This window comes from Ovis canadensis, chromosome 6 (assembly GCF_042477335.2).
Source record: "Ovis canadensis isolate MfBH-ARS-UI-01 breed Bighorn chromosome 6, ARS-UI_OviCan_v2, whole genome shotgun sequence".
NCBI lineage: Eukaryota > Metazoa > Chordata > Mammalia > Artiodactyla > Bovidae > Ovis > Ovis canadensis.
Genome location: NC_091250.1, coordinates 74,994,625 through 75,008,287, shown reverse-complemented (window position 1 = coordinate 75,008,287; position 13,663 = coordinate 74,994,625). Strand labels below are relative to the sequence as shown.

Sequence of the window (13,663 nt, the reverse complement as noted above, 5' to 3'; positions counted from 1 at the left end):
CCAGGGTTTTTCTAGTTGGGACAAGCTAGGGCTCCTCTCTAGTTGAGATGCATGAGTACTCAGTAGTTGTGGTTCCCAGGATCTAGAGCACAGGCTCAATAGTTGTGGTGCATAGGCTTAGTTACTCCGTGGCAGGTGGGGTGTTTCCAGACCAGGGTTCGAACCCATGTTTCCTGCATTGGCAGGCAGATTCTTTAGCCACTAGGGAAACCCAGTTGTTGCTCAGTTGCTAAGTTGTGTCCAACTCTTTGAGACTCCATGGAAGACCAGTGCCATTTCTATTATTTGAAATTTGAAACTCTTTTTCCTGAGACTTCAGTGCTTTAAATTAAATATAGTGTGTTCCACAGATACAGAAAACTTGTGATTACCAAAGGGGAGAGGGAAGGGAGGAGGGGCAAATTAGAGATATAGAATTAACAGATATAAACCATATAAAGTAGATAAGCAACAACATTATCCTGTGTAGCACAGGGAATTATACCCATCATCTTGTAACAACCTGTAATGGACCATAATCTACAAAAGTACTGAGTTACTATAATATAGACCTGAAACTAACACAATATTATAAATTCAGTTCAGTTCAGTCGCTCAGTCGTGTCCGACTCTTTGCGACCCCATGAATCGCAGCACGCCAGGCCTCCCTGTCCATCACCATCTTCCGGAGTTCACTCAGACTCATGTCCATCGAGTCCGTGATGCCATCCAGCCATCTCATCCTCAGTCGTCCCCTTCTCCTGCCCCCAGTCCCTCCCAGTATCAGGGTCTTTTCCAATGAGTCAACTCTTCGCATGAGGTGACCAAAGTACTGGAGCTTCAGCTTTAGCATCATTCCTTCCAAAGAAATCCCAGGGTTGATCTCCTTCAGAATGGACTGGGTGAATCTCCTTGCAGTCCAAGGGACTCTCAGGAGTCTTCTCCAACACCACAGTTCAAAAGCGTCAATTCTTCGGTGCTCAGCCTTCTTCACAGTCCAACTCTCACATCTGTACATGACCACAGGAAAAACCATAGCCTTGACTAGATGGACCTTAGTCGGCAAAGTAATGTCTCTGCTTTTGAATATACTATCTAGGTTGGTCATAACTTTTCTTCCAAGGAGTAAGTGTCTTTTAATTTCATGGCTGCAGTCACCATCTGAAGTGATTTTGGAACCTCAAAAAATAAAGTCTGACACTGTTTCCACTGTTTCCCCATCTATTTCCCATGAAGTGATGGGACCAGATGCCATGATCCTCATTTTCTGAATGTTGAGCATTAAGCCAGCTTTTTCACTCTCCTCTTTCACTTTGATCAAGAGGCTTTTTAGTTCTTCTTCACTTTCTGCCATAAGGGTGGTGTCATCTGCATATCTGAGGTTATTGATATTTCTCCCAGCAATCTTGATTCCAGCTTGTGTTTCTGCCAGTCCAGCGTTTCTCATGATGTACTCTGCATATAAGTTAAATAAGCAGGGTGACAATATAAAGACTTGACGTACTCCTTTTCCTATTTGGAACCAGTCTGTTGTTCCATGTCCATTTCTAACTGTTTTGCTTCCTGACCTGCATACAGATTTCTCAAGAGGCAGGTTAGGTGGTCTGGTATTCCCATCTCTTTCAGATTTTTCCACAGTTTATTGTGATCCACACAGTCAAAGGCTTTGGCATAGTCAATAAAGCAGAAATAGATGTTTTTCTGGAACTCTCTTGCTTTTTCCATGATCCAGCGGATGTTGGCAATTTGATCTCTGGTTCCTCTGCCTTTTCTAAAACCAGCTTGAACATCAGGGAGTTCACAGTTCATGTATTGCTGAAGCCTGGCTTGGAGAATTTTGAGCATTACTTACTTATTTATTTATTTTTTATTTAACTATACCTAAATAAAAAATAAATAACAGCCAAATACCCAAAATAAAAGTAATAGCCACAGAAGAAGTGAATCAGTGATCTCACCTTGCCATGTTATATTTTTTTTTTGAAAAATTAAAAGTTAAATTCCTCCAAAAAAACACAGTAGTATTCTACACTGATATTGAATCCAATTGGGATATATACTTAGAGAAAAAGAATTAAGATCTAAGATGATTTTTTTCCATGTCTTACTTGTTTTTTCTCACTAACCTACCAAAAAAATCAAAAGTCTTTCTTGTTGTTTCACACTTTTATTTCATGAAATTTTTCTTCTTTAAAACTCTTTAAATAGAATCTAAAAGATTTGAAAGTCTATCTAGCACGGCTGCCCATTCGAAACAATGTTTGAGTTCTCAGAACTCTAACAGCCCATAATTGTATTGGCTTTATGTAAAGTTGTAATTATTTGGTCTTCATAGTCTTTTTATCTCATTTTTAATATGTCTACTCCAGAAAATTAGATGATGATAAGCTAAGCAGCTATTTCAGTCCTGTACTAGTTAGTGTAGCTTGCAAAGAAATGGAGTCTTTCAATAAAACCCAGCTGACTTTGGAGGTTAAAAACATGGCATTGCTACTTTAAAATTCTAGAAGGAATCTTCTTGTAACAAGAAGATTCTTGTTTTAACAAGTAGAATGGTTTTCCTCTTAGCAAGTAAATGACTTTAGGCTTATAATTTTCATGTGTATTTCTTAGACATTAGTTGTTAAAAGACACCTACTGAAGGAATTTATAAATCAGAAGAAAATAGATTATTTCCGTAGCATTGTGTATTTAAAAAAAAAATTGGGGGAAAAAATTAGGAAAATGAGCCATGTGACCCAATTATCCATTTTCAAATATATGTTAGGCCTTTGTTCCAAAATGGAACAAAATTTATTTCTTTATTTTGTGTTGTAAAACTATTCCTACACATTTCCTTGGCCATATTGAAGGTGTGAATGTTAGGTGAAATGTCAAATAGGGAGAACTGTGAAAGAAGAACAAGTGACAAGTTTAACCAGAGTTCATGCTGTTTTATGAATTCCTTTACTGAGTAGCTTATACATATTGTTACCAGTTGTGATTTTACACTGACCATTGACTATGCCAAAGCCTTTGACTGTGTGGATCACAATAAACTGTGGAGAATTCTGAAAGAGATGGAAATACCAGACCACCTAACCTGCCTCTTGAGAAATCTGTATGCAGGTCAGGAAGCAACAGTTAGAACTGGACATGGAACAACAGACTGGTTCTAAATCAGGAAAGGAGTACATCAAGGCTGTATATTGTCACCCTGCTTATTTAACTTATATGCAGAGTACATCAGGAGAAATGCTGGACTAGAAGAAATACAAGCTGGAATCAAGATTGCTGGGAGAAATATCAATCACCTCAGATATGCAGATGACACCACCCTTATGGCAGAAAGTGAAGAGGAACTAAAAAGCCTCTTGATGAAAGTAAAAGAGGAGAGTGAAAAAGTTGGCTTAAAGCTCAACATTCAGAAAATGAAGATCGTGGCATCTGGTCCCATCACTTCATGGGAAGTAGATGGGGAAACAGTGGAAACAGTGTCAGACTTTATTTCTGGGGGCTCCAAAATCACTGCAGATGGTGATTGCAGCCATGAAATTAAAAGATGCTTACTCCTTGGAAGAAAAGTTATGACCAACCTAGACAGCATATTCAAAAGCAGAGACATTACTTTGTCAACAAAGGTCTGTCTAGTCAAGGCTATGGTTTTCCCAGTGGTCATGTATGGATGTGAGAGTTGGACTGTGAAGAAGGCTGAGTGCCAAAGAATTGATGCTTTTGAACTGTGCTGTTGGAGAAGAATCTTGCGAGTCCCTTGGACTGCAAGGAGATCCAACCAGTCCTTTCTGAAGAAGATCAACCCTGGGATTTCTTTGGAGGGAATGATGCTAAAGCTGAAACTCCAGTACTTTGGCCACCTCATGAAAAGAATTGACTCATTGGAAAAGACTCTGATGCTGGGAGGGATTGGGGGCAGGAGGAGAAGGGGATGACAGAGGATGAGATGGCTGCATGGCATCACTGACTCGATGGACGTGAGTCTGAGTGAACTCCGGGAGTTGGTGATGGACAGGGAGGCCTGATGTGCTGCGATTCATGGGATCGCAGAGTCGGACACGACCGAGCGACTGAACTGAACTGATCTTGGACAAGGCAGAGAAATATTTTATTTCCGGAGAAACTTCAGATACCTTTGCAATCAACTTCCTCCTTAAATCTGTATCCTATAATTCAGTTAAAATATGCAACCAGGCTTTCCTGGTGGCTCAGTGGTGAAGAGCCCACCTGCCAGTGTGGGGGATGCAGGTTCAATCCCTGGTCCAGGAGGCCCCCACATGCCATGGAGCAGCCAGTCCCAGGTGCCACAACTATTGAGCCTGTGCTGTGGAGCCCAGGAGCTGGGACTGCTTCAGCCTGCAAGCCCTGGAGCCTGTGCTCTGCAGGGGAGGCCACTGCTATGAGAGGCCCAGGTGCCCCAACTGGACAGTGGCTTCCACTAGCAGTGAAGACCCACCACAACCAAAACTAAATAAAATTAAAAGAAGAAGAATATTTCTTTAAAAAAATAAATAAAATATACAAGTAGATATTTGTTTTCAATGATACTACTAAATTTATGGTATTGATTTTTCATGTTAGAGAGACTCTTGGTGATTTATGTTTAAGTCCTTGTCACTGATAGAGAAATGATAAATCATATGTGTTATCATATTTAATGAGCTCTTTTGAATGCACAGCTTCCTTGAGAGTCATTCCATCCTCACTCCACTTACTCTGAGACTCACTAGATTAGAGAAATTTTTTTTTTTTTACTTTACCCTGAGGCTTGTGTCCTATCTTTTTGCCTTTTCATACTGTTCGTGAGGTTCTCAGAGATAATCACGATCATGTGATCACTCACTTAGAGCCAGACATCCTGGAATGCAAAGTCAAGTGGGCCTTAGTAAGAATCACTATGAACAAAGCCAGTGGAGGTGATAGAATTCCAGTTGAGCTATTTAAAATCCTAAAAGATGATGCTATAAAAGTGCTGCACTCAATAAGCCAGCAAATTTGGAAAACTCAGCAGTGGCCACAGGACTGGAAGAGGTCAGTTTTCATTCCAATCCCAAAGAAAGGCAATGCCAAAGAATGCTCAAACTACCGCACAATTGCACTCATCTCACACACTAACAAAGTAATGCTTGAAATTCTTCAAGACAGGGTTCAACAGTACATGAACCATGAATTTCCAGGTATACAAGCTGGATTTAGAAAAGGCAGAGGAACCAGAGATCAAATTGCCAACATCTGTTGGAGCATCGAAAAAGCAAGAGAGTTCCAGACAAACATCTACTTCTGCTTTATTGACTATGCCAAAGCCTTCGACTGTGTGGATCACCACAAACTGTGGAAAATTCTGAAAGAGATGGGAATACTAGACCACCTAACCTGCCTCTTGAGAAATCTGTATGCAGGTCAGGAAGCAACAGTTAGAACTGGACATGGAACAACACACTGGTTCTAAGTCAGGAAAGGAGTACATTAAGGCTGTATATTGTCACCCTGCTTATTTAACTTATATGCAGAGTACATCACGAGAAATGCTGGGCTGGATGAAACACAAGCTGGAATCAAGATTACTGGGAGAAATATCAATAACCTCAGATATGCAGGTAACACCACCCTTATGGCAGAAAGTGAAGAAGAACTAAAGAGCCTCTTGATGAAAGTGAAAGAGGAGAGTGAAAATGTTGACTTAAAGCTCAACATTCAGAAAACGAAGATCATGGCATCTGGTCCCATCACTTCATGGGAAATAGATGGGGAAACAGTGGAAACAGTGTCAGATTTTATTTTTTGGGACTCCAAAATCACTGCAGATGGTGACTGCAGTCATGAAATTAAAACACGCTTGCTCCTTGGAAGAAAAGTTGTGACCAACCTAGACAGCTTATTAAAAAGCAGAGACATTACTTTTCCAACAAAGGTCTGTCTAGTCAAAGCTATGGTTTTTTCAGTAGTCAAGTATGGATGTGAGAGTTGAACTATAAAGAAAGCTGAGTGCCAAAGAATTGATACTTTTGAACTGTGGTGTTGGAGAAGTCTCTTGAGAGTCCCTTGGACTGCAAGGAGATCCAATTAGTCCATCCTAAAGGAGATCAGTACTGAATATTCATTGGACAGACTAATGCTGAAGCTGAAACTCCAATACTTTGGCCACCTGATGTGAAGAACTGACTCATTGGAATAGACCCTGATGCTGGGAAAGATTGAAGGCAGGAGGAGAAGGGGATGACAGAGGATGAGATGGTTGGATGGCATCACTGACTCAATGGACATGAGTCTGAGTGAACTCCGGGAGTTGGTGATGGACAGGGAGGCCTGGCATACTGCAGTCCAGGGGGTCGCAAAGAGTCGGGTACGACTGAGCGACTGAACTGACTGACTACTGAGGCCTGTGTGATCCAACTAGGGATTCAATCCAGGCCCTCAGCACTGAGAGCTCAGAATCCTAACCCCTAGACCACCTAGGTGATTCCCAAGGGAAATATTTAGAAAGAAAAATGATCAGACTTGACTGTTGATTATATAAAAGGATGAAGGAGAGGAACGAATCTAGAATGGTATTCAGGAATTCAGGGCTGGGGAATTCCCTGGTGGTCCAGTGATTTAAGTCTTGGCACCTTCACAGCCGAGGCCTGGGTTCAGTCCTTGGTTGGAGAACTAAGATTCCACATGCCACAAGGCATGGCCTAAAAGAAGAAAAAGAATTCAAGTCTGAAGAGGTAACGTTAAGATTATCCAGGTATTAAAAACAATATTATGCAGGCAGCAGTAAAATCAGAGTAGGTTAGCTCTCTCAGGAAGGACCTATAGTGAGAATAGAGCATGAGTCAAGGGCAGAACCCTGGAAAATACCAATGTCTGATGGTGGTGGAGGAAGAAATGCCTTAGGGAAGCTATGAAGAATAGCTTAGAGAAGGTGAACTAAAACCCAGAAGAGTTTTAGTGGTGCAAACTCCATAAAGAATATGTCTTGATTATGAGTGACTAACACAGGGGCCAGTACTCAGTCACTACTTGACAAGTATTTGCAGAGTGAATAAGCTGTCAATTATGACAGATACAGCAGGAGTAAGAGATGAGACGTATTCTTGAAATTCAATATTATGGAGGCCATTGCAGGTTTTACAAGAACAATTACAAGTGGTAGGAGATTGGAGAAGTAAGAGTGTAGAAAAGGAATGACTCTTAAAAAGTTTAGTAAGGAAATAAAGGTGGTGGTCACTGGAGAGGGACATGGGGTAAAGATGATTTTTTTTTTAATTTATATTTTTTTCCTATGGTTGATAAAGAATCGAGCATGTTAATAAACTAAGGTAGACAAATCACATAGAGAAGGAAAGGTCAAAATTATAAGAAGAAAGAAGCTAACTGATGGAATTAAAGTCTAGAAAAATAGCAAAGATGATGAGGTCAAAAGCACAAGAAAAGGAATTGGCCTTGAAAGTCCCCTTCTCAGAAATTGGAAGGAAGTAAACAAGGATGGGGCTTCTCAGGTGTTTCAGTGGTAAAGAATCCACCTGCCAGTTCAAGAGACTAGGGTTTGATCTCTGGGTTGGGAAGATGTCCTGGAAGAGGAAATGGCAGCCCGCTCCAATATGCTTGCCAGCAAAATCCCATGGGCAGAAGAGCCTGGCAGACTACAGTCAATGGGGTCAGACAGGACTGAGCACACAGGCATGCAGATAAGAATGGATAAAGATACTGTTTTGTTGGTGGGAACGGGAAATAAAAATGACTGGAACATTGGTCAATCTCAGTTGTTGGAACATGGGAGGTACAATCCTCTGAAGAACCTGTAGTGTAGGTTGGAGCAGTAATCTCAGAATGAGAGGACAAGTAAATATATTACCAAGCTACCTTGAAAAACTCAGCTAAGTGTATTTAGGGTCCACAAAGTTGTGCTCATTGTGATTTTTTTCCCTCGTGGTCCAGTGGTTAATGTTATAAGTTTATATTTTATGGGTCAAAACTATATTAATAAAATTAGGCATTTTTACTGTCTAAGAAGGAAATAGTAATGACCATCAGATGAAACTTGGTAATAAGGTATTCATGTTTTTACTCAGAGAACAGAATAGTAGATTCTGTTAATATTTAACAATGAAAACTTTTTGTGTTACCATATTTATTAAATAGTTATTACTTTAATGTTAATTTTGTTCACTTTAAAAAGCCATTTAATAACTACTTCTAAAAAAACGAAACTGGATAATTTGCTTTGCTTTTTCTGAATAAAACAAAAGCTAATTTTAACCTGTGAAAAGATCTGAGTTCTTCCATTAAAAAGTACCATATAAATTCGAAATACTAATTATGATAATTACATAATGAACCTAATAAGAGGTAGAACCTATATTATAAACTGCTTCTGCGTTTGTTTTGGATATCTACAAATATCCCATTGATTTTAATGGAATAATGTAGTTGTTCATGTTGAAGTCTTATTAAGACTTATTATAAATTCTGCATTGCTCTGATTTTAGGTTACTTTAATTTAAACACCGGAAGATTATATATAGGATTGAATTAAATCTCTGTAAAATAACCCCTTAATTTTCTAGAACCTAGTCAAAATAAGGAAACAGTTGCTATAACTGGTGACACCAGGGACTTCCCTGGCTATCCAAGGGTTAAGACTCCACACTTCTGCTGCAGGGGGCAAGGGTCTGATCCTGGTCAGGAAACTAAGATCCTGCATGCCATTCGGACAAAAAAAGAGAAATTTCTTGAACTGAATAAAAATGAAAAAAGATATCAACTTAAAAAATTATATGGGAAAGTAACAATTTTTTGGATAGACATGTTTCTTATAATAGGACTTAGAAAAGTTATAAATTTACGCATGTGTAAATATTTATCGACTATTTCACAACTAGTCTGAATGGTCTGTGTTCTACAACCTGGATTCATGGGAGTAAACCTGCATTCATAATGACGATGCAAAATCAAATGTTTACTTGAAATCACAAAAGACTTTGACTTTCCTGATCATTATGTGATACTTGGTGTTAACTGTTAACTCTTATGAAATAGTCTGGAACATGGTCAACAATGAAATGCATTAAGTTGACCTGCTGCTTTAATTGTTCAAGTTCAGTTTTGCTTTGTTTTTTTTATGTTACATAATGTGCATTAGATGGCCTTTGGTACCAGTTTGATCTTTGAGTTTTCTACAGAGGTGTTATTTGAGAGCAAATCTAGACCTTTAAATTACAACATGACCTTTCCCTGAATGAATGCAATTCTATACTATTGGGTTATCTCATCTGGCTGGTAAAATTTATGTGCAACTTCGTTTCTTTTCTCTTTTTAGCCAGGACTAAAAGAAGTGGTAGAGTCCTGTCGAGGAAAAAATTTATTTTTTTCTACCAATATTGATGATGCCATTAAGGAAGCTGATCTTGTGTTTATTTCTGTAAGTATTTTCCTTTGCTGTGTGAGTTAATGTATTCTTGTCTGTATAGAAGTTTCATTGTAGTTTAATAATAAATCCAGTGGCATTAAGCCATAGCATTACTTAGTATAAAGTTGTCCAGTTGAATTTTGATGCTTACTAATTTTATCCAACAATTCACCAAACTCTATGAACATCTGATCATTTCAGATCATTGAATAAATAAGTTCAGAGAAAGTTCTAGTCTGAGATCTAGAATTAGGAAGTGTTGATAACTTGTGAGCACACATGAGCACATAGGGTGATAGTATATGTATTTCGTTGTTTCTTGGTTCCCCTGCTTAGTGTAGGTACGGTAAAAAGAATCAGGTAAAGTTTGCTGCAACTGTACAACCATCTCCTATCTAGATGAATTTATATTCCAAAAGTCATTTTAAATTAATTATTTAGAACTTGGCATATCTTGATTAGGTTGTTAGGCTAGTCCATAAATAACTTCAGTTCATAATAGAACTTAACTGTTGTACCTTTGTAATTTAAAAAAGTAGAATCAGTGCTTGGGAATACACTCTGGTAATCCAATATGAGAACCAAGGTAGCTTTTTTTCTTGCTGTTTTGGTGACTCAAATATTCTGTGTGTGATGGTATAGTTATCACCAGGTGGTAGCTGAGCTAGCGTGTTATATGACTTAAGACCTTTATAGCCTTATGGAGTAAGGGGAAAGCCAGTGATGTGAGCTTGGACAGGGTTCCATGAGATAAAGAAAACATCATAGAGTAGAGATGATGTTGAATTGATTATGTGTATCAAGGCAAAAGCAGTACTGTGAAGAAATAGGAACTCCAGGAGAAAGTAGTAATGAAACCCTTGGTGAAACTGTGCTATGAATTCAGTCTTTTTAAAAATTACTTCAGAGGAACTGGTGCCAGTTTTGTGACTCACCTATCCTTTGCTCAAGCTTGTAGAAGGTTAGGGTAGAGGCGTAGAAAAGGAGAAATTATTTGGGAGTATCTAGATGCTTGGAGAAAATCAAGAAGTTACCTTAGTCCCAACATTTGGATAACCACAACCTAGAATGGGAATAGGGGACTTTTCTGTAAGAAAAAGAAATATTTTTTTTTAAAGAATCTATTCTTAAGGCAATAGAGTTTACCTTAGTGTGTTCTGGCAAAGACAGCTGATTATACACTGCCTGAGTTCCCTTGACTCCCTTGAATCTTTCCAAGCTATTGCTTTGTGTGCCTGTTAGAGTTATTTTTGTGGTATGACTCCTACCTAGCTTCCATTTTTCTCTGCATCAGTTTTTTTTTCAAATTGTGCTTGTTGTATACTTTTCATTATGCAAAATAGCAAACTTATGCAAAAGATGGAACCAACGATATAATGAACCCCTACGTAACCATTCTCCATTGTCAACAGTCATCATGGTCATTCGTGTTTTTTGTATTTATGACTTTTTTGGCTGCTCCTCGGGGTATGTGGGATCTTAGTTCCCCCAACCAAGGATCAAACCCACACCCCCTGCAGTGGAAGAATGGAGTCTTGACCACTGGACCACCAGGAAAGTCCCCAATCTTCTTTTATACTTCTCTCCCATCCTAGATTACCCAAATTATTTTTAGGCGAATTCCAGGTAGGAATAGTTTTATGCTATGGAATCAGTTTTCAATTGTTATCTTTAGAGCTCCTTTACCTGGGGAAACCATCTGATCATCCCACATCTCCAGCATGGCTCACATTGTCTTATCAGTCGTCTTCGCCCTTCTGTGTGCCGCCACACCCTGACTTCCATACCTAAGTCTTTTCCTAAGTTGGTCCATGCATATAAACAAAATTTCCTCATGCTTCTCACACCTCATCTAAATCTTCATGTTTTGATTTATTTTGGTTTCATTCTTTTATTTGGTCTCCCATTAAGTCATAAGCTCGTCAAGAGAAGAAAATTGGTGCTACATACTGGTTCAAAAATTATTCCTATATAGAAGTTTGGACTTCTCAGAGTATTTTCACTTTTATGTGAATGTTATAAAACTCATGAGTTAGATTTTAGAGAATGCGTTATTCTCATTTTCCAATGAGGTCATTGAGACAAAGGCAGCCATACTTCCCCACGGTTACATGATACAGCTACGCCAAAACTAAATGCCTGGACTCTGAACTCATGGTTTCTTTTTCTTTCTATATGATAGTCTTTGTCTGCATAGTATTCTGTATCCTGGAGGTGCTAGATAATTTCTAGTTCTAAATAGCCAAGAAAGTATTTGTGAATGACACTGCAGACATTTATAAAAACTTATTGATATAGGTCTATAAAAAAAGAAGAGTACAAGGAGTTTTAAGTTTAGTTTTAAAGACTAGGATAATATGTATACATATAATCAGGAGAAGAAGTAAGAGAGAACTTACATTTCATTTCAGTCCATGAACTCCTTTTGGAGTCTCCTTCATCTTTATATCTCCAGTCTTAGCTTAGTGAAGTGAAAGTGAAAGTCACTCAGTGGTGTCCGACTCTTTGTGACCCCATGGACTATACAGTTCATGGAATTCTCCAGGCTAGAATACTGGAGTGGATATCCTTTCCCTTCTCCAGGGGATCTTCCCAACCCAAGGATTGAACCCAGGTCTCCCATATTGCAAGAGGATTCTTTACCAGCTGAGCCACAAGAGAAGACCAAGAATACTGGAGTGGGTAGCCTGTCCCTTCTGTAGTGGATCTTCCTGACCCAGGAATCAAACTGGGGTCTCCTGCATTGCAGGTGGATTCTTTACCAACTGAGCTATGAGGGAAGCCCAGATGAGCTATGTGGGAAGCCTAGTCTTAGCTTAGGCCCTGCCTATCCTGCTATCCTGACTCTGACACATATATAGTAGCTTCTCAATAGAAACGTAGAAATGTAATGAGTGAGTTCTCCAGGTACTTCAAGCTGTTCCCTAAGGTATTATATTTATAAAATGTATTATTTCCATGGAATTAATAGAGGGTGAAACCAAGCCTACTGATGCTGTTAACTTTCCACTTGACTAGTCAGTTGATGGTCCAGGGTGTATCTTGATATAAGTGAACATTTCACAGATACTTTGTTCTTAATTCCGTATACTTTCATCAGGTGAACACACCAACCAAAACCTATGGAATGGGAAAAGGCCGTGCAGCAGATCTGAAGTATATTGAAGCTTGTGCTAGACGCATTGTGCAAAACTCACACGGGTACAAAATTGTGACTGAGAAAAGCACAGTCCCAGTGCGGGCAGCAGAAAGTATTCGTCGAATATTTGATGCAAACACAAAACCCAACTTGAATTTACAGGTATGAAAAAGGAAGCATTAGAATCTGGCCTTCTTATGTAAATATCAGTGCTTTGAGTTGTCCATAATTAATTCTAGCTTAAAATTTTCCTTTGCATTGGGATTTTAGGTGCTGTCCAACCCTGAGTTCTTGGCAGAAGGAACAGCCATTAAGGACCTGAAGAACCCAGACAGAGTACTGATTGGAGGGGATGAAACCCCAGAAGGCCAGAGAGCTGTACAAGCACTGTGTGCTGTGTATGAGCACTGGGTTCCCAGAGAAAAGATCCTCACCACTAATACTTGGTCTTCAGAACTTTCCAAACTGGTTAGTATGTAGCACTCAACTCTCTATTAAATTTAAGCCAAGGATTTATTTCTCTTAATGCTGATAAGCTACCTAGGTACTTTTTTAATAAAAGATATGCTTATGAAGATAATATTCTTGTATATTATGAAATAATTTCGTAAGGGGATCAAGTATTTGGGTTTGAAATATTTTAGAATATGTAAAAGAAAATAGAGTGTACTAAAATACTAATTTTAAAAATCACTCATTTCCTTCCTTTTACTTTCTCTTTTTTAAATCTTCACCTTTATTTATTTATTTTTTTAATATTTATTTATTTGGCCGAATTGGGTCTCAGTTGCAGCATGTGGGATCTTAGCTGTGTCATGTGGGATCTAGTTCCCTGACCAGGGATTGAACCCAGGCCCCCTGCATTGGGAGCAAAGAGTCTTAGCCGCTAGACTACCAGAGAAGTCCCTTTTGAGGCCTGGCATGCTGTGATTCATGGGGTCGCAAAGAGTTGGACACGACTGAGCGACTGACCTGAACTGAACTGAACTGAATCACCTTTCTTCTCTAATTTAAAACATTTTTCTGAACCAACCCACCCATTGCCTCTTTAGATTGAACCCATCAGAAACTTTCATATCTCCTTCAGTAATTTGCATCAACTTGAAATATAATGCAAATTATATAAAATGTTTATTTTAGTTCATTGTATTCTTCCT

General features: G+C 38.9%; 1 protein-coding gene across 1 annotated transcript in view; it reads left to right on the top strand.

The window, feature by feature from the left end:
* The window catches only part of UGDH (UDP-glucose 6-dehydrogenase), a 35,292-nt gene that overhangs the window by 12,104 nt on the left and 9,525 nt on the right, over window positions 1-13,663 (top strand). The window contains exons 3-5 of the mRNA XM_069593896.1: window positions 9,278-9,379; window positions 12,468-12,668; window positions 12,777-12,974. Of these exons, the coding sequence (XP_069449997.1) occupies window positions 9,278-9,379; window positions 12,468-12,668; window positions 12,777-12,974 (501 nt within the window). The remainder of the gene's footprint in view (window positions 1-9,277; window positions 9,380-12,467; window positions 12,669-12,776; window positions 12,975-13,663) is intronic.